The following is a 24682-nucleotide window of genomic DNA, read 5'->3' on the forward strand; positions in this document are numbered from 1 at the left end:
AACCTCAATGCTTTTACTGTGGTATCACTTAGCATGTTTTTATTGTGTATCTACTGCATATTTATCAGAATGTTTTTATTGTGTACCTATTACATAATCAAGTGCTCTGCAGAGCTAGGACTAACACTGATGGGAAGAAATGGTTTCTGCCTGAAAATGTCAGGTAAATCATTGTATTTCAGTGTAATAAATGCTTTGATAGAGATATGAACAAAGTACTAAGGAAACCTTAAAAATTAATGTTGCTACTAGAGGAAGGGACTTCCCTGAGAGCAGATTGTATCTATGTAATTTCAGGGCTGTGATTATCAGATTTACTCTAGGAAGAAAGCAGGAAAGGCAATAATTGCAAAGTGCTTTGTTTCTGACTTCTCTAATTAGACATACACATAGCACTATAACTTGGGAAAGTAGCCATCATAGTTATGATCTATTAAAAAAACATTAAATGAAATTTTGATTATTGATAGAGTATAAAACCGTTGATTTAATATGGCAAATGCAGAATTTCTGCCAATTTCCTCAGTACAATTATGAACCTAAGAAATAATGTATTGTAACATGGTTATAAGCAGAATTTCACATACTGTAGGAAACTTTTAAACTTGTTGCAGACAAATTTCAAATATATACAAAAGTAAATAGAGTAGTATAATAAAGTCCTGTGTACTCATTACACAGCTTCAGTAGTGAGTGACATGCTGCCATTTTTCATTTATATATCTTCATTTATTTCTTACTCCCTGCTTCATTGTTGTTGTTTTTTTTTTTACAGATTTTTAAAGGTAAAATTTATACATTAATTGTATAGATCTTAAATGTACAGTTTTGACCAAGAGATATATCCATATAACCCACATCTTAGTCATGATGTAGATTATAGAACTTTCTGTCTCCACAGAAAATTCCTTTGTTTCCTTTCCACTCAATTACTATATCCTCATCACTGTTCTAATTTGTTTTTCACTTTAGATTAGCCCCTACCCCATACTGTGCTTAGCCTATCCAAGGCCTACCCGATTACTGCACTCCCCTGCTCAGCTCAAAGGACAGCCTGCCAGTCACTAATTATGTTAACTAGATCGAGGTAGAATTCTTTTGTTGTTTGAAATGTTCTGAGATATTACCATTTGGTGATATATAATTCAGGGAACTGTCTTAAATGTTTTCTCTTATCCATAGCTAAAAATCAGAAACTTCATATCCTAGGAATATTCTGTTTTCACATATCCTAGGTAGATTTTACTTTCAGAGAACATTTGCAAGTGTATTTCAGTAACTTAGTCCTAGCCTTATCAATGTTACCAACAAACTTATTGTAATTATTTATTTTTTCAGATGAAACCGTTTCTCCTATTTTATTGGATACAAAGTGGAATAAGATTCTAGATCCTCCTTCTCGTCAGCTGTCATTTAACTCTGCACTGACCAGTGTGGATGAACCTACAGTTTCTGAGTCACAGCCACAACTGAAAGTCTTCTCTCTGGCTCATTCAGCTCCTCCTAACACAGAGGGAGAGGACCACTGTGCTAATGGACAAGACTGTAGTCTGAATCCAGAGATCAACACAATGTGGATTGATGAAAATGCGGTTACAGAAGACCAGTTAATTAAGAGGAACTGTAGTCGAGATGATCAATGCAGTACTGTCGAAGTGGGAGAGAAGAAATGTGGAAACCTAGCTTGTCTGCCAGATGAGAAGAACGTTCTTGTTGTAGCTGTCATGCATAACTGTGATAAAAGGACATTACAAAGCGATTTGCAGGATTGTAATAATTATAATAGTCAGTCCCTCAAGAATGCTTTTAGCTGTTCACTGGATAATGAAAACAGACAGACTGATCAGTTTAGTTTTAGTATAAATGGGTCCACTGAAAAAGATATGAACTCAGAGAAACAAATGGATCCGTTGAATAGACCAAATCCAGAGGGGGATTCTGATAAGTATATATGTACTACTTCTGATAATCTAGCCAGTGTTTGTTCCCCTTCACAGTTACAGGATGATGAAAATATAGACAGAGACCCCTCCATGTCTGTGATTACAAGCTTAACACTAGATTCAGTAATCTCATCCCAGCGAACAGAGGAAGGTCCTGCTGTAAAGCAAGAGGACGCTACCCCAGATGAGATTCTCACTGGCAAAACCAGCTCTCCTAGGACAGACCTGGGGAGTCCAAACTCCTTTTCTCACTTGAGTGAGGAGATTTTGATGAAAAAAGAGCCAGCAGAGGAGAGGACAACTGAAGAATCCACCCAGTCTGCTTCACCTTTACTTCTCAAAACTGACATGCCTAATGGGTCTGGCAGGGATGATAACTCTGAACGGGTTTCAGATTGTCTTGTGCCCAGTGAGGTTAAAGCTGATGACAAGGAAGGCTGTAAACATGAAGAAATTCTTGGCACTAAAGAACTTGTTAATATGACAGAGCATTTCTCTGAATCTCAGGAGATGACTAACTGGAAGTTGACTAAACCAAACAAGATGAATGAGAGCCAAGTAAAAAAAGAAAATGAGAAGTTCCTGCAGATGAATCAGCCTGAAGACACCTGTGATGATAGTGGAGCGTGTGATAGAACGGCAGAAGCAGGTCTAGATTTAAAAGGAACTTGCATGAATGAAAGTGAAGGATGTGATTTCTCCACTGTTATAGATACACCAGCAGCAAATTCACTATCTAATTGTTGTGATTCCTATGGAATGCAGAGCCCAGTTGTTTGTTTTGTTCCAAAGACTTTACCCTCCAAAGAAGATTCAGTAACAGAAGAAAAGGAAATAGAGGAGAGCAAATCGGAATGCTACTCAAATATTTATGAACAGAGAGGAAATGAAGCCACAGAAGGGAGTGGACTACTTTTAAACAGCACTGGTGACCTAACGAAGAAAAACTATTTACACAATTTCTGTAGCCAGGTTCCATCAGTGCTTGGGCAATCTTCCCCCAAGATAGTAGCAAACCTGCAATCTATCAGTGTTCCTTTTGGTGGTGCAAGACCCAAGCAACCTTCTAATCTTAAACTTCAAATTCCAAAGCCATTATCAGACCATTTACAAAATGACCTTCCTGCGAACAGTGGAAATACCACTAAAAACAAAAATGATGTTCTTGGGAAAGCAAAATTAGGGGAAAATTCAGCAACCAATGTGTGCAATGCGTCTTCGGGAAACATCTCTATTGCTGATACAAATGGGGACCATTTAGAAAGTTATGAATCTGGGATATCCAGTAGACCGTGCCTTGCATTAGCTCCAGAAAGCCCAGATAATGATCTCAGAGCTGGTCAGTTTGGAATTTCTGCTAGAAAGCCATTTACCACTCTGGGTGAAGTGGCTCCAGTGTGGGTACCAGATTCTCAGGCTCCAAACTGCATGAAATGTGAAGCCAGGTTTACATTCACCAAAAGGAGGCATCATTGCAGAGCATGTGGGAAGGTAAGTTGTGTGTGTCAGGAATCTGGCACGTGCATTTTACAACGCTCAATTAAAACTTAATAAAGGTAATATAGGGAGCATGCTTAAGGCTGAGATGAGATTACAAATAGCTTTTGAATATACAGTTCTAGTAAATTTCCAAATGAAAAATGGCCTCGCTGATTCTTAGTGTTTATATAATTTTCTTGTTGTTGTGAAGATTTAAGCTGAATCAGTTTTCATGAAGAGATGAGAACTTTGATTTCTATATTGATACTTGCTTAATGGAATAGCTTGAAACGAGGAAATTATTCTTCTGAATAAGATTTTAAGAAATTTAAGAAATGTTTATAATTGACTATATTTTTTAATTCTTGAGTAATTATACTTAGAATCCATCCCAGTTTTTACTATAGAATTTTTGCCATTGTACTAGACATGCTGGAACTTTCTGTACACATATTTTTGTCTTTTCCCCCATATAACTTTGACTCAGAAGACTTGAAAGCTGTTGATCCTTGTGACAATGTAATAAGGATAATTGATATTCCTTAGTTCCCCCAAAATTTTGTTAGCTAGTGACACATCAATATACTAATATTTCTTTAAGCAAGAACTATAAACAAGGAGGAAATAGGATTTTGTATTTTTTAAAGTAATGTAAGGTTTTGTGTCAGGTCTGGATTTGAACTTCAGCTTTATTACTATTAACTATATAACTTTATTAAGCTTTGCGTGCATGCTAAGTTGCTTCTGTTGTGTCTGACTCTGTGCAACCCTGTGGACTGTGGCCTGCCAGTCTCCTCTATCAGGGGATTCTCCAGGCAAGAATACTGGAGTGCGTTGCCATTTCCTTCTCCAGGGGGTCTTCCCAACCCAGGGATCAAACCCATGTCTCTTACATCTCTTGTACTGGCAGGAGGTTCTTTACCACTAGTGCCATGTGCCAAACTTGTCATAAGAAAACAAACCAAAAGATAACTTTCATTGGACTGCTCTGAAGATTAAATGAAATTACATGTAGTAGTAAGTACTCAGTAAATGACCTCTGTTTCTCTTCTTGCCTGATTACTGATCTGTCTGAATTAATTAGATTGCCGTCAACTTCAAGGGACAGACTATCTGGCTCTCGGTGACTCAAACAAAAATAACATTTATTTCACATAACAAGAGGCCTGAAAATAGAGACTCTGCTGTGTCTGGGTGTAGAGTCAGGGTTACTGAAGTTCTCTTGGTCTTCCCTTCATGGTCTCAATATACTGTGGCACAGCTTTAAGCATGAAGTCCAACCTGACGACTTCCTAAGTACAGAGAAGCTGGTCAGTGGCAAAAAAGCCTATTTCTCTTGCCACCCTCTCATCAGGAAGGAAAGAAACCCCAGAAACTTCTTTCAATTTATTGGCCGCTTCTAGACCACAGGTCCAATTTAGACCAATGACTGACAACAGGGAACAGAATTGCCAGGATTGGCAAAGATCAATTGTGATTCACCCCCTGGGGCTGAGCCAATAAGGCAGCATTAGCCCCAGAAAGCTCAGATAATGAAAAGAATATTAAAAAAATACAAAATCCTATTTCCTTCTTGTTTATAGTTCTCACTTTAAAAAAACCTAGTATATTGATGTGTTATTAGCTAACAGAATTTTGAGAGAACTAAGGAATATCAATTATCCTTAGAACGTCACAGGGATCAATAGCCTTCAACTCTTTTTCGAGTCATAGTTATATTTGGGGGGCGGAGACAAAAATATGTGTACAGAAAGTTCCAGAATATCTAGTACAATGGCAAAGGAAAAGGGGAAGAATGGTTCTTGGGTGGACATTCAACAAGGGCTACTATAAAGTCATAGAACAAATGAACCAAATAGCAGGGAGCAGAAAGTTGTTAAAATTGTGACTGGTCTGTTAGTCTCTGATTATTAAAATTTGAAGAAAATAATGTGTCTAATTCCTAAATATTTTGCAATCTGAAGTAAACCTGTGGTCAGTAGCCTGAACAGTTAGTTTTCTGTTAGGGGATTAGAGGCATCATTTTTTTTGTTTCTGTTCTATGTTTTGCTTACTCTGTGTAACACTTTGTGAAAGTTTTGCTCTCTTAAGCAAATAATAAAAATGCTTTTGTTCCAGGCCAGCATATTCAGATGTAATGACTAAATAGGTGACTTAGGTGGATTCAGAAAGAAAATGGTGGCATAAAAATGCACATAAGCTGAAAAATTACATGGGGAATTTTTGCTGAGTGGAATTTGTAGAATTTATAATTCATATGGATTATGGATTCATATTCCATCTTTTTTTCTTTCCATCTCCATTTTCCTCAGGGGTATTCTGAGGATTGTTGAGATAATGTCTGTAAAAATCCTTGAGCATCTCAGAAGACAGGGGCTTATAAATGTGGGTATAGTTTTTCTAGACAGTAAATTAATCAAATGATACTTGGAAGATAGCTGGAAAAATATCCTAAGCAATGTGATTTTGTAAAATAGTGTTTGCTGTCGAAAAAAGTTTATTTTGTACCATTTTAATATTTCTACTATCCAGTAATTTCCAATAATTTTTAAAACTTAATATCTATAGGCAATAAGTTTTCCTTACTGTAACAAGCATATATTAAGCATCTACTGTATGAAAGTTTCTGGGCTAAGTGCTGGAGATTTGGAGATAGAATGTATGACCCCATAGAGTTTTTAATCAGAAGGATTGATTTCAGTGAGTGAGGAATATCTGGATTTCCTGTAATTTTGCAAAAATCCTAAAAAAAAAAAATAGTGAACTGCTGATCTGAGTAGAAAATTGGACCATCCCATACAATTTATAAAACAGTATTTTAAGAGTCAGTTATGTGTGTTTTATATTCATTCTCATCTTGTAGAATGGGTGGTTAATTTTTTCCTACTTGACAGATCAAGAATTAGAGGCTCAGAGAGGTCAAGGAATATATCCAAGGTCACACGACTTGAAAGTGGTAGAGCCACCTTTGGAGGAAAAGCTAGGACTCTTTCCTTCTGTCATAACTGCTTCTCCTAGCGTGTCTCCTCATTTATAATAGCAGTATAAACAAAATGCTTTAGAAACAGTAAGGCAGGGGAGCTTAACTTTTCCAAGAATGGAAGGAGGAGTCAGGAAAATTGTAATATAAAAAGCAGCCATTTGGGCCTTCTCTGGTGGTCCAGTGGTTAAGACTCCTCTGTGTTTCTGCTGCAGGGGTCTTGGGTCCCATCCCGCATGCTGCCCTGTGAGCATACCGTATCTCCCCTTCTGCCCCCTGCTAAAAGATAAAATGACTATTTGGAGAAGGGGATAAGAAAGTGGATATAACTTATGGATCAAAATTCCAAAGTATGTGAAGAGAATGGGATCACAGCAGAACACAAGTGGAGAATTAGGAGTAGGAAAAGGGAAATCATTTTACAGAAGAATCAGTTCAGTTCAGTTCAGTCGCCCAGTCATCTCCGACTCTTTGCGACCCCATGAATCGCAGCACGCTGGGCCTCCCTGTCCGTCACCAACTCCCGGAGTTCACTCAGACTCACGTCCATCGAGTCCGTGATGCCATCCAGCCATCTCATCCTCTGTCATCCCCTTCTCCTCCTGCCCCCAATCCCTCCCAGCATCAGAGTCTTCTCCAATGAGTCAACTCTTTGCATGAGGTGGCCAAAGTACTGGAGTTTCAGCTTTAGCATCAGTCCTTCCAAAGAAATCCCAGGGCTGATCTCCTTCAGAATGGACTGGTTGGATCTCCTTGCAGTCGAAGGGACTCTCAAGAGTCTTCTCCAGCACCACAGTTCAAAAGCATCAATTCTTCAGCACTCAGCCTTCTTCACAGTCCAACTCTCACATCCAAACATGACCACTGGAAAAACCATGGCCTTGACTAGATGGACCTTAGTCAGCAAAATAATGTCTCTGCTTTTGAATATGCTATCTAGGTTGGTCATAACTTTTCTTCCAAGGAGTAAGCGTCTTTTAATTTCATGGCTGTAGTCACCATCTGCAGTGATTTTGGAGCCCCCAAAAATAAAGTCTGACACTGTTTCCACTGTTTCCCCATCTATTTCCCATGAAGTGATGGGGCCAGATGCCATGATCTTCATTTTCTGAATGTTGAGCTCTAAGCCAACTTTTTCACTCTCCACTTTCACTTTCATCAAGAGGCTTTTTAGTTCCTCTTCACTTTCTGCCATAAGGGTGGTGTCATCTACATATCTGAGGTTATTGATATTTCTCCCGGCAATCTTGATTCCAGCTTGTGTTTCTTCCAGCCCAGCAATTCTCATGATGTACTCTGCATGTTAGTTAAATAAGCAGGGTGACATTATACAGCCTTGACGTACTCCTTTTCCTATTTGGAACCAGTCTGTTGTTCCATGTCCAGTTCTAACTGTTGCTTCCTGACCTGCATACAGATTTCTCAAGAGGCAGGTCAGGTGGTCTGGTATTTCCATCTCTTTCAGAATTTTCCACAGTTTATTGTGATCCACACAGTCAAAGGCTTTGGCATATTCAGTACAGCAGAAATAGATGTTTTTCTGGAACTCTCTTGCTTTTTCCATGATCCAGCGGATGTTGGCAATTTGATCTCTGGTTCCTCTGCCTTTTCTAAAACCAGCTTGAACATTAGGAAGTTCACGGTTCACATATTGCTGAAGCCTGGCTTGGCGAATTTTGAGCATTACTTTACTAGCATGTGAGAAGAGTGCAATTGTGCAGTAGTTTGAGCATTCTTTGGCATTGCCTTTCTTTGGGATTAGAATGAAAACTGACCTTTTCCAGTCCTGTGGCCACTGCTGAGTTTTCCAAATGTGCTGGCATATTCAGTGCAGCACTTTCACAGCATCATCTTTCAGGATTTGAAATAGCTCAACTGGAATTCCATCACCTCCACTGGCTTTGTTCATAGTGATGCTTTCTAAGGCCCACTTGACTTCACATTCCAGGATGTCTGGCTCTAGATAAGTGATCACACCATCGTGATTATCCGGGTCGTGAAGATCTTTTTTGTACAGTTCTTCTGTGTATTCTTGCCACCTCTTCTTAATATCTTCTGCTTCTGTTAGGTCCATACCATTCTGTCCTGTATCGAGCCCATCTTTGCATGAAATGTTCCCTTGGTATCTCTCATTTTCTTGAAGAGATCTCTAGTCTTTCCCATTCTGTCGTTTTCCTCTATTTCTTTGCATTGATCGCTGAAGAAGGCTTTCTTATCTCTTCTTGCTATTGTTTGGAACTCTGCATTCAGATGCTTATATCTTTCCTTTTCTCCTTTGCTTTTCGCTTCTCTTCTTTTCACAGCTATTTTTAAGGCCTCCTCAGACAGCCATTTTGCTTTTTTGCATTTCTTTTCCATGGGGATGGTCTCGATCCCTGTCTCCTGTACAATGTCACGGACCTCATTCCATAGTTCATCAGGCACTCTATCTATCGTATCTAGTCCCTTAAATCTATTTCTCACTTCTACTGTATAATCATAAGGGATGTGATTTAGGTCATACCTGAATGGTCTAGCGGTTTTCCCTACTTTCTTCAATTTGAGTCTGAAACAGAAGAATAGGCTGTGATAAAAATACACTTGAATATAGAAGGAGTTAATAGAAAATTGTGGGAAATTATTTAGCAAAGCTTAGTGGCACCCTACTCCAGTATTCTTGCCTGGAAAATCCCATGGATGGAGGAGCCTGGTAGGCTACAGTCCATGGGGTCGCTAAGAGTTGGACACAACTGAGCGACTTCACTTTCACTTTTCACTTTCATGCATTGGATAAGGAAATGGCAACCCACTCCAGTGTTCTTGCCTGGAGAATCCCATGGACGGAGGAGCCTGGTGGGCTGCAGTCCATGGGGTCGCTAAGAGTCGGACACGACTGAGCGACTTCACTTTCACTTCCACTTAGGGCATATATTCAGCTCTTGATGAGTAGAATTACAGATATTGTTACATTTATCTTGATATATTGTCTTTAAGAAGAATATAATTGAATTTAGGAAGATATTAAAATATTGCAGTTTATTTCTGCATTGTTATAGTGGACATCAAAACACCTGGATTCCATTCTTCATTGTTAACTGGAAAACTATGTCATGCTCTAAAATGCTTAGCAAATGGGTTTTATTTTATGATTTCATGCAATATTAATTCATATAATTGTTCCATACAGCAGCATAATCTTTTACTTCTCCTGTATGATAAGTAATAAATTACAGAATAGAAAGAATACAGAAGAGAGTTTCCTGCTGGTCCAGTGGTTAGGACTTGGGGCTTTCACTGCTGTGCCCCCAGGTTCAGTCCCTGGTTGGGAAACTAAGATCCTGTGAGCTGTGCAGTGAGACCAATAAAAAAAAGAGTACAGAGAATTCCTTCCTTGAAAAGTTCTAATGATCATTGTAAATCTAATGAACTTAGCCCTCTAAGTTCAAGTGGTCATTGTCCTTATATACCTATATTTATTTCCTATGGAAAACACTGAATCTAGTAGATCACGGTTATTCATCCCGTTATGTTCCATTTGCTGTAAGTATTTGACCCCTTTTTATTTGATTATTTGACTTGAAAGGCCTAAGGGAAGCTAATGAGTTTAAGAGTACAGGAAAGAGCTTTTTGAAAGTGGAAAAGAATTGCTAAAAGAAAAAAAAGTTTTTTATCTTTTATTTGGTCATTCACAAGGTTTTATCACACTTTATCCATTACCATCAGTGATGTGGCTGGTTGTTATTTACGAGATGCTAGCTGGTTAATGACTATTCTATCTACTGAAATAGACATGAAAATAAGTTCTTGAACTGATACTCACAATGTAGATACTGTGTATTTGTTTAGGACAGTGTGCAAGATGAGAATAGCATTTTTTTAAACACTTCTACTATATACTAGGCTTATCTGGTCTAAACTAAACACAGTTCTCTGAGATACAGTTAAAGAGGAGAAAAGTACCTCAGAAAGTAGAGTTTATAAGTGAAAGTGCATGGATTTTAACACAAGTTTATTCAGTTCCAAAGCCCCTTGCTCTTTTTACCACACTGGACATAGTAGCAAAATTTATCAGTATTTGGATTGCTTACTAGAAATCTAAGTGATTGTCTTTGGGTGAACACTAGTTTTGGATAGTGGTAAAGGACTGGGAATTTGAAAGGAAGACAAAAATGCTAAGTGATTGGTGCTATCAGTGGATGGGAGAGTATAGCAAAGATAGCAGGATTTTAGGTTTTACTTCACTATTAGGTCTTGGACTACAAGTTAAGAAAAGAACAATGTGGGTGCCAGGTCAAAGAGTGAGGAGAGATATACCACTCCAGTTTACTCACTACTTTTTCCACATTAGTTGACTTTAACAGTATAACTCAAAATTGATGGATTTTTGCTATGTTTGGATAGATGGTGATTTGAATAGACAGACCACAGAAGAGGAATGTAGGAGAGGAAGAATGGAAAGAACAGTGGAATGAGTATGAAACAGCTCTGGGCTTCTGTTTCCTCTGCTGTAAAAGGAAGGGATTGCATAGATTTTATTTCCTTACAGCTCTGAAATCTTGTGTGAACTTCTGTGTTTAAAAAAGAAAGAAAAGGAAATGATAAGGTTTGTGCTAGCACTGATTTATCTCTGTAAAGTTATTATTAAACATACTTGATTAGCCAAGGTCACTTTGTGGGAAAAATATGCCATTAAACATTTTGTAATGTGCTGTGCTCAAAGTGTGTTTTCTGGAAGTCATCTTAATTTGATTGGAATGCTGCTTATTACAGTACCACTTAATGGGCTATACTAGGGATTATGTTTTGCAATTACTGTTCTTTTTTATTCATTTCCAATAGTACTAATACTTTTACATGCAAATGATCATCACATATAGTTTAAAGCAGATAGCTTGATGACATGTATAACATCAAAATGGCGTATTGAAAACTGATCTAGATTATTTTTAATATAGCTCTAGAAAGGTACCTTCCTCTACACAGTGGGGATTATAGGTATTTAATGTATACAGAACATTTCTACATGTAATTACAAAATGTTATATTTTACATAAATTTATATTTATGAAAGTGATTCATGTATAATGAACATTTCTGAATGTAATTATAAAATTTTATGTTTTACATAAATTTATATAACATAAATATAAGTTTATATAATTTATATGTTAATGTATAAAATGGCAAACTACAGTTAGTATTTAATGCCATACTTTTAATTTGAATTACTGTTCCACAGTAGTTATGAGTAATTTTGTCTATAAAGGAATATAAAAGAACTATATAATAATATTTGATATCTTTGTTTCTATAGCATATTTTTAAGTGGAAAATATTTTAAAGAATTAAAATAAGTTTTCAAATTTGAAATTGAAAACGAAACACATTTTTAGTTGAGAAGAGGCCTGGTACAATTTTTGTTTTAAACAAAGTAATATTTATATGTTTAAAGATGGCAATCTTCTACATACTTTTACAAATCCAAAGTCCCTAATTCAGCTCCCTGGATATACCCACTTTAAGAAATTAATAACCTGTTTCTTAAGTTAAAGTATAGTTGGTTTACAATATTACATTAGTTTCAAATGTACACCATAGTGATTCAATATTTTAGTAGATTATACTGTTTTTTTGTTTTCTGACTGTGCCATACAACTTGTGGGATCCCAGTTCCTCAAACATGGATTGAAACCACACCCTTGACAGTGAAAAATGTAGAGTCCTAACCACTGGACTGCCGGGGAATTCCCTGTATTCTATTTAAAATTATTAAAATAATGACCATGTTTCTCTGTACTGTATAATGCATCCTTGTACCTTATTTATTTTATTCATAGTGGTTTGTATCGCTGCCTCTCAATCCTCTATTCCTATCTTGCCCCTCCCCTTTCCTCTCCTCAGTGCTAACCACTAGTTTGTTCTCCTTATCTGGGGGTCTGTTTGTTTTGTCATATTCAAGAGTTTTGTCTTTCTCTGTCTAACTCTTTTCACTAAGCATAATACTCTCTAAGGCCCATCCATGTTGTTGTAAATGGCAGAATTTCATTCTTTTTCGTGGCTGAGTGATAGTCCTGTGTGTGTGTGTGAGTGCGTGCGTGCACACGTGCGCGTCACATGTGTCCATCCATGCATGCACATGCACGTGTGCCCTACATATTCTTTGTCCATTCTTCTGTTGATGAACATTTGGGTTGAGCCAGTATTTTGGCTCTTGTAAATAATGTCATGATGAGCATAGGAGTCCATATCTTCTTCAGTTACTGTTTTCATGTTCTTTGGCTGAATAACCAGAATTGGGATAGCTGGATAATACGTTAGTTCTGTGCTTAATTTTTTGAGAGATTTCCATACAGTTTTCCATAGTGGCTATACCAGTTTACATTCCCACCAGTAGTTTATGAGGGTTCCCTTCCGTGTCCTTCCTGACATTGTTATTTGTAGACTTCTTGATGATAGCCATCATGAAAGGTGTGAAGGTGATATCACATTATGGTTTTGCTTTGCATTTTCCTGATGATTAGTGATGTTGAACATCTTCCTGTGGCTCGTGGCCATCTGTGTGTCTTCTTTGGAAGCATGTTCATGTGTTCTGGCCATTTTTAATTTCGGTTGTTTGGTTTTTTGATACTGAATTGTTTGAGCTCTTTATATATTTTGAATATTAATCCCTTACTGATCATATAATTTTCAAATGTTCTATCCCATTTTGTAGGTTGTTTATTTGCTTTGTTGATGGTTTTCTTTGCTGTATAAAATCTTTTAAATTTAATTAGATGCCATTTATATATTTTTGATTTTTTTTTCTTTGGCTTAGAAGACAGATCAAAAAAAATATTGATGCAGTTTGTGTTAAAGAGCCTTCTCTATGTTTTCTTGAAGTCTTATACTTTCCAGTCTAACATTTAGGTCTTTAATCCATTTTCTTCTTGTAAGTAATGTGAAAAAATATTCTAATTTTATTTTGTAAAATAAATGTAGCTGTCCAGTTATCCAGCACCACTTATTGAAGAGACTGTCTCTTCTCCTTTGTATATTCTTGCTTCCTTTGTCATAGGTTAATTGATGTAAGTATATGGGTTTATTTCTGGGCTCTCTATTCTGTGTTGATCTGTATGTCTTTTTTTGTGCCAGTACTATGCTATTTTTTTTAAACTTTTAATTTTGTATTGGAGTATACCAATTAACAATGTTGTAATAGTTTTAGGTGAACAGCAAAGGGATTCAGCCATACATATACACGTATCCATTCTCCCCCAAACTTCCCTTCCATCCAGGATGCCACATAACATTGAGCAGAGTTCCATGTGCTGTGCAATAGGTCCTTGTTGGGTATCCATTTTAAATATAGCAGTGTAGTACTCTGCTATTTTTATGACTGTAGCTTTGTAGTATAGTCTGAAGCTAGCACCCCAACTTTGTTCATTTTTCTTAAGATTGGTTTGGGAAATCAAGAGTTTTTTGTGGATCCATATAAGTTTTAGGGTTGTTCTAATTTGGTGGAAAAATATCATGGTTATTTTGATAGGGATGGCATTGAATCTGTTGATTGCTTTGGGTAGTACAGTATTTATCAATATTACTTCTAATTCATTTCTTCAGTTTCTTCATTTCTTCAATATCATCTTCAGTTTCCTTCATCAGTGTTTCATGGTTTTTAGAGTCTTTTACCTCTTTGGTAAGTTAATCCTAGATATTTATTGTATTTGATGCCATTTTAAACAAGATTATTTTATTGCTTTTTCTCTCTGGTAGTTCATTATTAGTTTATAGAAAAGCAACAGATTTCTGTACATTAATCTCATATCCTGCAACTTTACTAAACTCATTTATTCTAATAGCTTTTCAGTGGAGACTTTCAGTTCAGTTCAGTTCAGTTGCTCAGTCGTGTCCGACTCTTTGTGACCCCATGAATCGCAGCACACCAGGCCTTCCTGTCCATCACCAGCTCCCAGAGTTCACTCAGACTCATGTCCATTGAGTCAGTGATGCCATCCAGCCATCTCATCCTCTGTCATCCCCTTCTCCTGCCCCTAATCCCTCCCAGCATCAGAGTCATTTCCAATGAGTCAGCTCTTCGCATGAGGTGGCCAAAGTACTGGAGTTTCAGCCTTACCATCATTCCTTCCAAAGAAATCCCAGGGCTGATCAATGCAAAGAAATAGAGGAAAACAACAGAATGGGAAAGACTAGAGATCTCTTCAAGAAAATTAGAGATACCAAGGGAACATTTCATGCAAAGATGGGCTCGATACAGGACAGAAGTGGTATGGACCTAACAGAAGCAGAAGATATTAAGAAGAGGTAGCAAGAATACACGGAAGAACTGTACAAAAAAGATCTTCACGACCCAGATAATCACGATGGTGTGATCACTCACCTAGAGCCAGACATCCTGGAATGTGAAGTCAAGTGGGCCTTAGAAAGCATCACTATGAACAAAGCTAGTGGAGGTGATGGCATTCCAGTTGAGCTATTTCAAATCCTGAAAGATGATGCTGTGAAAGTGCTGCACTCAATATGCGAGCACATTTGGAAAACTCAGCAGTGGCCACAGGACTGGAAAAGGTCAGTTTTCATTCCAATTCCAAAGAAAGGCAATGTCAAAGAGTGCTCAAACTACCTCACAATTGCACTTATCTCACATGCTAGTAAAATAATGCTCAAAATTCTCCAAGCCAGGCTTTAGCAATACGTGAACTGTGAACTTCCAGATGTTCAAGCTGGTTTTAGAAAAGGCAGAGTGGAGACTTTAGGGTTTCTCTATATGTAGAGTCATGTCATCTACTAATAATGACAGTTTTACTTCTTCCTTTTCAATTTGGATGCATCTTATTTCCTTTTCTTGTCTGAATGCTGTGGCTAGGACTTCCAATACTATGTTAAATAGAAGTGATTGGGAGTGGGCATCCTTTGTCTTGTTCCTGATTTAAGAAGGAAAGCTTTGAGCTTTCACCATCGAATATGACGTTTGCTATGGTCCTTGGCTTCCATGGTGGCTTTAGTGGTAAATAATCCACATTTAGTGCAGGATACTTTGGGATTTGTTTGTTCTTCTTTTTCTAATTGTTTTAGATTATAGTTTAGTTTGTTTGAGGTTTTTCTTATTTCTTGAGGTAGGCCTATATCACCATAAACTTGCCTCCTAGAACTGCTGTTGCTGCAACTCAGAGATTTTGGAATGTTGTGTTTCCACTTCATTTGTCTAGGGTATTTTCTGATTTTCTCTGTGATTTCTTCATTGATTCATTGGTTTTTTAGTAATGTGCTGTTTAGTCTCCACATGTTTATGTTTTTCCCACTTTTCTTTCTGTAGCTGATTTCTAGTTTCATACCATTATGATTAGAAAAATGCTTGAAGTAATTTCTATCATACATTTGTTGAGACTTGTTTTGTGACCTGGAATATAATCTGTCCTGGAGAACCTTCCATATGCACTTGAAAATAATGTATTTCTGCTTTTCTGGATTGGATGTCTTGTAGATGTTTGTTAAGTTCAAATAGTCTAATGCATCCTTTAAGACTGATGCTTGCTTATTGAATAGACCTTTCTTTTTGTATACCAGAAAAATTGGGCAGAAAGCACACCTCCCCTCAAGTGGACCTCATTATTGACATCTTGTACTAGAGTAGTACATTTGTTGCAATTAATGAACCAATATTGATACATTATTTTATTAACAATAATCATATAAAAGAAATACATACTACAGTTTCGTTAGCGTTTGCTCCTTGAATTTTACAGTTCTATTGGTTTGATAAATGCATGTTATCTATCTTATTATCATATAGAATGGTTATACCACCCTGAAAGTCCCTTGTGCCCCACTTATGTATCCCTCCCTTACTTTATCTGAACCCTGGCAACTACTGATCTTGGCCCTGTAGTTTTTGCTTTTCCAAAATGTCTTTTATCAATGGTTGGTATCATATATTACGTTCGCTTTCAAACTGGCATCTTTGACTTAGAAATATACATTTAAGATTCTTCTCTAACTTTTTAAAAAATTGAGTATAATTGACATATGAGGATGTATTACTTTCAGGTATACAATATAATGATTAGATATTTGTGTGTGTTGTGAAATGATCACCATAATAAGTCCAGTCAACATCTGTACCATACATAGTTACCAAATTTTCATATGATGAGAACTTTTAAGATTACACTCATGGCAACTTTCAAATTTGCAATATAGTATTATTAACAATAGATAGGTGCTCGCTTTGGCAGCACATATACTAAAATTGGAACAATACAGAGAAGATTAGCATGGCCCCTGCACAAGGATGACACGCAAATTCGTGAAGCGTTCTATATTTTTGGATTCATGTCAATATATGGCAAAATCAATACAGAATTGTAAAGTAAAATAAAGTAAAAATAAAAAAAAGAAAGAAAGTAAAAAATAAAACCAATAGATAGGATGAAAAGCACTACACCCTATGATTTATGTAGTTTATAACTTCAAATTTGTGTCTTCTTAGCATCTTCATCTCTTTCACGTATATTGCCACCTTGGCAACTACCACCAGACTATTCTCTGATTTAATGAGCTCATTATTTGTTGTTTTGTTTTGATAGTAGAGTCCACATATAAGTAAGCTCACCCAGTATTTGGTATCTCTGACTTATTTCAGTAGCATAATTCCCTCAACTTGCATCCATGTTGTTGCAAATGTAAAGATTTTATTCCTTTTTTTGTGTGCTGAATAATAGTCCATCAACAACAGAATGGGAAAGACTAGAGATCTCTTCAAGAAAATTAGAGATACCAAGGGAACATTTCATGAAAAGATGGGCTCGATACAGGACAGAAATGGTATGGACCTAACAGAAGCAGAAGATATTAAGGAGAGGTGGCAGGAATACACGGAAGAACTGTGCAAAAAAGATCTTCACGACCAAGATAATCACAATGGTGTGATCACTCACCTAGAGCCACACATCCTGGAATGTGAAGTCTAGGGGGCCTTAAAAGCGTCACGACGAACAAAGTTAGTGGAGGTGATGGAATTCCAGTTGAGCTATTTCAAATCCTGAAAGATGATGCTGTGAAAGTGCTGCACTCAATATGCGAGCACATTTGGAAAACTCAGCAGTGGCCACAGGACTGGAAAAGGTCAGTTTTCATTCCAATCCCAAAGAAAGGCAAGGCCAAAAAATGCTCAAACTACCCCACAATTGCACTCATCTCACATGCTAGTAAAGTAATGCTCAAAATTCTCCAAGCCAGGCTTCAGCAATATGTCAACCGTGCACTTCCAGATACTCAAGCTGGTTTTAGAAAAGGCAGAGGAACCAGAGATCAAATTACCAACATCCACTGGATCATGGAAAAAGCAAGAGAGTTCCAGAAAAACATCTATTTCTGCTTTATTGACTATGCCAAAGCCTTTGACTGTGTGGATCACAACAAACTGTGGAAAATTCTGAAAGAGATGGGAATACCAGACCACCTGACCTGCCTCTTGAGAAATCTGTATGCAGGTCAGGAAGCAACAGTTAGAACTGGACATGGAACAACAGACTGGTTCCAAATAGGAAAAGGAGTACGTCAAGGCTGTATATTGTCACCCTGCTTATTTAACTTCTATACAGAGTCCATCATGAGAAACGCTGGGCTGGAAGAAGCACAAGCTGGAATCAAGATTGCCGGGAGAAATATCAATAACCTCAGATATGCAGATGACACCACCCTTATGGCAGAAAGTGAAGAGGAACTAAAAAGCCTCTTGATGACATTTAAAGTGGAGAGTGAAAAAGTTGGCTTAGAGCTCAGCATTCAGAAAACGAAGATCACGGCATCTGCTCCCATCACTTCATGGGGAATAGATGGGGAAACAGTGGAAACAGTGTCAGACTTTATTTTTGGGGGCTCCAAAATCACTGCAGATGGTGACTACAGCCATGAAATTAAAAGACGCTTACTCCTTGGAAGAAAAGTTATGACCAACCTAGACAGCATATTGAGAAACAGAGACATTACTTTGCCAACAAAGGTCCGTCTAGTCAAGGCTATGGTTTTTCCAGTGGTCATGTTTGGATGTGAGAGTTGGACTGGGAAGAAAGCTGAGCGCCGAAGAATTGATGCTTTTGAACGGTGGTGTTGGAGAAGACTCTTGAGAGTCCCTTGGACTGCACGGAGATCCAACCAGTCCATTCTGAAGGCGATCAGCCCTGGGTGTTCTTTGGAAGGAATGATGGTAAGGCTGAAACTCCAGTACTTTGGCCACCTCATGTGAAGAGTTGACTCATTGGAAAAGACTCTGATGCTGGGAGGCATTGGGAGCAGAAGGAGAAGGGGATCACAGAGGATGAGATGGCTACATGGCATCACGGACTTGATGGACGTGCATCTGAGTGAACTCCAGGAGTTGGTGATGGACAGGAAGGCCTGGTGTGCTGCGATTCATGGGGTCGCAAAGAGTCGGACACGACTGAGCGGCTGAACTGAACTGAACTGAACTGAATAGTCCATCATGTGTGTGTGTGTATACACATATACATACAAAAATACATACCAAAATTTCTTTATTCACTTATTGATGGACACCTAGGTTGTTTCCATATATTGACTATTGGAAATAATGTTGCAGTGAGCATGGTGGTGCAGGCATCTATTTGAGTTATTGATGTTGTTTTCTTTGGATTAATACCTAACTGTGGAATTGCTGGGTGATAAGATAGTTATATTTTTAATTTTCTGAGCATCCTCTGTACTGTTTTCTGTAGTGGCTGCACCAATTTTCATTTCCACCAACAGTGCACAGGGCTCTCTTTACATCCTTCCCAACATTTGTTATTTGTTGTCTTTTTGATAATAACCATTCTGACAGGTATGAATTGATATCTCATTGTGGTTTGATATGCATTTTCCTGATAATCAGGGAGCATCTTTTCACATACATGTTGGTCCTTCTTATGTCTTCTTTGGAGAAATTTCTGTTCATGTCTTTTACCTATTTTTAATTGGATTGTGTATTTTCCTTCTGTTGAGCTATATGAGTTCTTTGTACATTTGTAATATTAACCCCTTATCAGATACATGACTTGAAAATATTTTCGCATTTTCCATATTGTCTTTTCATGTTGTTGATGGTTTCCTTTACTGTGTAGAATCTTTCTAGCTTGGTGTAGTCCCACTTGTTTATTTTTACTTTTTTGGTCATTGTGAAAACCAGAGTCAAAGAACCTCCATGTCTTTTTGTGACATGATAACTCGTTTATTTTTATTGCTGTGTAGTGGTGTGTTGTATGGGTACACCACAAGTTTGTTTATTCATTCAGCTATTGAAAGACATCTTGGTTGATCTAGTTTTTGGCAATTATAAGTAAAGATGTTATAAATATTTGTGTGCAGGTTTTGACTAGATGTAAGTTTTTCATTTGGCCCTGTATAAATATATAGGAGCATGATTACTGGAGGGTATGGTAAGCCTGTGTTTCTCTTCATAAGTGTTAATAGCTCAGTTGTGTTCGACTGTTTGCAACCTCATGGACTGTAGCCCACCAGGCTCCTCTGTCCATGGAATTCTTCAGGCAAGAATCCTGGAGTGGGTAGCCATTTCCTTTTCCAGGGGATCTTTCTGACCCAGGAATCAAACCCAGATCTCCAACATTGCAGGTAGATTCCTTACTGTCTGAGCCACCAGAGAAGCGCTTCTTTTCATAAAAAACTGCCAAATCGTCTTCCAAAGTGGCTGTACCATTTTTGCATTCCCATCATCAGTGAATGAAAATTCTTGTTGCTCCACATCCTCACCAGCATTTGGTCTTGTCAGCTTTGGATTTTTAGACATTTTAATTAATTAATTTATTTGGCCACGGTGTGTGGCTTGTGGGATGTTAGTTCCCCAACCAGGGATTGAATCTGGGCCCTTGGCAATGAGAGCTTGGAGTCCTAACTGCCAGACAGGCAGGGAAGTCCCAAATTTTAGACGTTTTAATAGGTGTAGTATCTCATTTTTGTTGTAATTTGCAACTCTAATGACAGGATCTTGAACATCTTTTCTTTCACCTATTTCCCATGTTCTTCTTTGGTAAAGTGTCTGTTTAAATCTTTTGCCTATCTTTTAATTGGGTTGTTTGTTTTCTTTTTTAAGATAATTTTACTTATTTGTTTTTCGCTCTGCTAAGTCTTTGTTACTATGAGAGCGTCTTCCTAGTTGTAGTGAGTGGGGGCTACTCTTTAGTTGCGATGCATGGGCTTCTCCTTGTGGGGGCTTCTCTTACTGCAGAGCACGGGCTCTAGGCACGTGGACTTTAGTAGTTGTGGCACGTGGGCTCAGTAGTTAGAGCTCCTGGGCTCTAGAGCACAGACTTAGTAGTTGTGGCACACGGGTTTAGTTGCTCTGCAGCACATGGGATCTTCCTGGGTCAGGGATCAAACCTTCATTGGCAGGCAGATCCTTTACCAGTGAGCCATCAGGGCAATCCCATTTTCTATTTGCTTATCTGTTAATGGGGAACAATAGATATAAAAGTAAGAAATAGATACTTTAAATAGAATATTGCATAGTAAGTTAGTTTCCCTCATACTCTGCCTGAAAACCTGCCTGTCCTATCTTCTCACTGACATTATGAGTCTAGCCATTCTGGCGTGGTAAAACAGGATCAAGCGTGCTGGTTTCATCTTGAGTTCTAATGAAGCTAGGAAATGTTTTCCATAGAAAAGACTGAGGGCTAAAAATCAGCCTCACCCATGTCATAGCACTTATCATACAGTATTATCTTTGACCTTCTCCCTCATTGGTCTGTAAGGACCTTGTGATTATGATTCTGTTTGTGTCCCCAGCATTTGGTGCAGTACCTGCTACTTACAAAGCGCTCAGTGAATGTTTGTTAATGAATAAATGAATCCCAGACAATTTCTTTATTCAATAAACACCGAGTGTCTGTCACTGTGCTGGGTGCTGGTTTATACTAATGACATTGTGATCCGTATTCTCATGTAAAGATTAGTGGGAATAACCAAAAGCAAACAAACAGAATTTCAATTGTGATGAGGCCTATTTAGGAAATTAACAAGGAGGGATACTATATAAGAGGGACGGGGGAGGAAGGTCTGGGTAGTCCTCTGAGAAGTGGCATTTTAGGTGATACATGAAATTTGAGGAGTCAGTCATCAGAACAGGGAGCAGAATGCTTTAGGAAGAGAGAACATCATGGACACAGTCTCTGAGGTAGGAAAGCACCTCTTCAAGAAACTGAAAGGAATACAGTGTGGTTAAAGTACAACAAGTAAAAGAAACCACATAAAAAGAGCTTAGACAGGGACTCAGGGAATAGATCATTGGGCTTTGCAGGTTATGTAGGGAATTCAGTGAGAAGCCGTGGGGATGCCCGAGCTCACCTAGTGAAGAGTGGACGGAGGGAAGAGAAAGGGCCCAGGCCTGAGCCACTGAGGTCAAGTGGAGAAGAAAGACTCAGTACAAGTGACTGAGAAAGAGTGGCCAGAGAGACAGGTGGAAAACAAAGAAAATGTGTTGTCTTGGAAGTCAAAAGAAGAATGTAGTTTGTCAAAGGATGGGGACTATCACCTGTGTAAAATGCTGATCAAGGTCAATAAGATGTGGACAGGGAAAGGACCATTATACTTAACGACAGTAGGGTCACTTATAAAGGCTGTCTTGATAGAGAATGCTTTTTTCTATTCTATGAATACAGAAGCAGGATGGGTCAAAAGTGGGGAATTGGTTGAAAATGGAATAAGAAGTGAAGGGACTGAGAGATCCTTTTCAGATTTTACTGTTAAGGGAGAACAGAAAAAATTGGAGCAATTATTAAATGAAGGTGGTGATTATGGGTGAATTTTTTTTAAGGATGGAAGATACTACTGTGTTTATATAACATCATGAATGATCTTCTAGACAAGTTGTTTTGAGGAAAAAGGGGATTAATCAAAGGAAGAGAAAAAATTTTGAGACGGCCAAAGAGATGACATTTGTGCATTTATTGAGTGTTAGGTTTTCAATAAGGGTAAGAAAGAGAAGGTAGGGAATTTTTTTGTATTTAGGTGAATTTTTGTATTTAGTGGTGAAAGCATTAAGAAATTTCTAAATCCTTATATTTTCATATCGAAAATATAAATATTGAGAGAAGGTGAAATAGGGCTAGATGATGAAGGTTTCAGAAAATTGTTAGTTATTTTGGAGTGGGAAAGTAAATCCTAGTAGAAAATTGAAATTTTCATAGCCCTGTAAGACTTTGTATTAAACTTTCAGCCAAATTGTACTAGTCCAATCCATTCTTGGGATAGGGTCAGTATTTGTCTTTGGAGACATTTTTAAATTGTTACATTGTCTTTGCAATAAAAGCACTTTCTATTGGAAAAGCAAGGAAAGTCCTAAAGGGCCCATCTATGTTGCCATCTGTTCATCTATTTCCATTTATTTGTTTACTCATTGATTCATTCAGTGAGCATTATTTATTGCTTACTGTTCTGTTTTTAATTAAAGAGAGGCAAAAACAGTATAAGAATGGTCACTGTATGAAAACATACTGCTCATATTTCTGTAGATGACAAAGCTTTAGTATATGAAATATAATAAGTAACAAAACAATTACAAAGTTGCAGATGCTTTGCAGTTGGAGGCAGATTGATGATGATGGTGGTAGTGATGGCGAGGAGAATGAGATAATGTTCTCATTTAATATTTATTGGATGTTTACCATATGCCAGACACTTCTAAATGGTGATTATGTTATCTTATTTAGTATATGGTAACTCTTTAGGAGATAGCTAGTGTTATAATCCATATTTTGCAATAGGTTTAAAATGATTAAGTAACTTGTTCAAAATCACACAGCAGATAACTGTTTGAGTTAGGATTCTAACTCAGACTCTCTGACTTGCAGAGTCCACACTCCGAAGCAATTTGCAATGGTTTTAGGAAAAAACAGAATAAGAGAATGGTGGAATTGAAGTCCTTAGTACTAGGGCCACTTCACTAGCAACACCTGGACTGCGACCACACAGTTCCTGGGCAGCCAGCTAGGAGGGAATCAGAAGGGAGCTAACATTGATTTAGTACATGCTCAGTATTTTGTTTATTATCTAATTTAATCTTTCTAGTAAACCTGTGTAAACGGTGATAATATCCCTACTTTACAATTGAAGAAACTAAGTGGAACTAGAAACCAACCAAGGCTTTTTTTTGGCTGTATAATTCATGCTTTTTTCCCATAAATGTGATGGAGAGGGTAAAAATTAAAAACGTAATAGGTTTATTGCATAGACATCACCTGGACCTTTGAGCATTTAAAGGTAATAATTTTTGTCCATTGTTGGCTCCTTTTTTCTCTGTTTTCCCCTGCAGAGTTGAGTGACAGTAGTATCAATACAAAAATAAAACACTTTCCCTCAAAAAAAAAACCTATTAATATGTTGTACTTTTATACACTTCTATACTTAATTAAAAAAGAAGGGTGAAGAAACCCTGATTTGTATTTTGCTAGATGGCAATTTGTTATTTTAAATAAAAGTATACATTAAGTTGCAGATTACTTTTGAATAACTTGACTTACACTCAGTTTTGTTTACCACTGAGGATTTTGGTGGTGAATACGCATAACCTTTTAAGATCCTGAGTTAAAAGAACTTTAAAATAATCTGTTGGCTTACAATCTCAGGATCAATTTTCTCAAGATTTTTTGGTCCTCTGGTCTTAAAACATAGTTATGCTTCTTGGGAAGCAGCAGCAGTAGCTGCTGCTGCTGCTAGAGGTAGTTAATTTTCAAACTGCAGTTGTGTTGAATTGTGGTGTTAAGAGCATTGTAATGAGCTGTTGTTTTTCAGTCATTAAGTTGTGTCTGACTTTGCCACCCCATGGATTGCAGCATGTCAGGTTTCCCTGTCCTTCAGTATCTCTGGGGGCTTGCTCAAACTCATGTCCGTTGAATCAGTGATGCCATCCAACCATCTCATCCTCTGTCACCCCCTTCTCCACCTGCCCTCAGTCTTTCCCCAGTGAGTCAGCTTTTTGCATCAGCTGGCTAAAGTACTAGAGCTTTAGCATCAGTTCTTCCAGTGGATATTCAGGATTAATTTCCTTTAGGATTGACTGGTTTGATCTTGCAGTCCAAGGGATTCTCAAGAGTCTTCTCCAACACCACAGTTCAGAAGCATTGATTCTTCGGTGCTCAGTCTTCTTTATGGTCCAACTCTCACATCTCTACATGACTACTGGAAAAATCATAGCTTTGACTATACGGATGGCAAAGTGATGTCTCTGCTTTTTTATACGCTATCTAGGTTTGTCATAGCTTTTCTTCCAAAGAGCAAGCGTCTTTTAATTTGT

General features: G+C 37.7%; 1 protein-coding gene across 3 annotated transcripts in view; it reads left to right on the top strand.

Annotated features, from left to right (window-relative positions):
• ZFYVE9 (zinc finger FYVE-type containing 9) overlaps positions 1-24682 on the top strand; it is a 186261-nt gene that overhangs the window by 85177 nt on the left and 76402 nt on the right. For all 3 annotated transcript variants that reach the window (XM_018044123.1, XM_018044125.1, XM_018044130.1), the window contains exon 4: positions 1339-3434. In XM_018044123.1, coding sequence (XP_017899612.1) covers positions 1339-3434 — 2096 coding nt within the window. The remainder of the gene's footprint in view (positions 1-1338; positions 3435-24682) is intronic.

Source organism: Capra hircus, chromosome 3, assembly GCF_001704415.2.
Source record: "Capra hircus breed San Clemente chromosome 3, ASM170441v1, whole genome shotgun sequence".
Classification (NCBI taxonomy): domain Eukaryota; kingdom Metazoa; phylum Chordata; class Mammalia; order Artiodactyla; family Bovidae; genus Capra; species Capra hircus.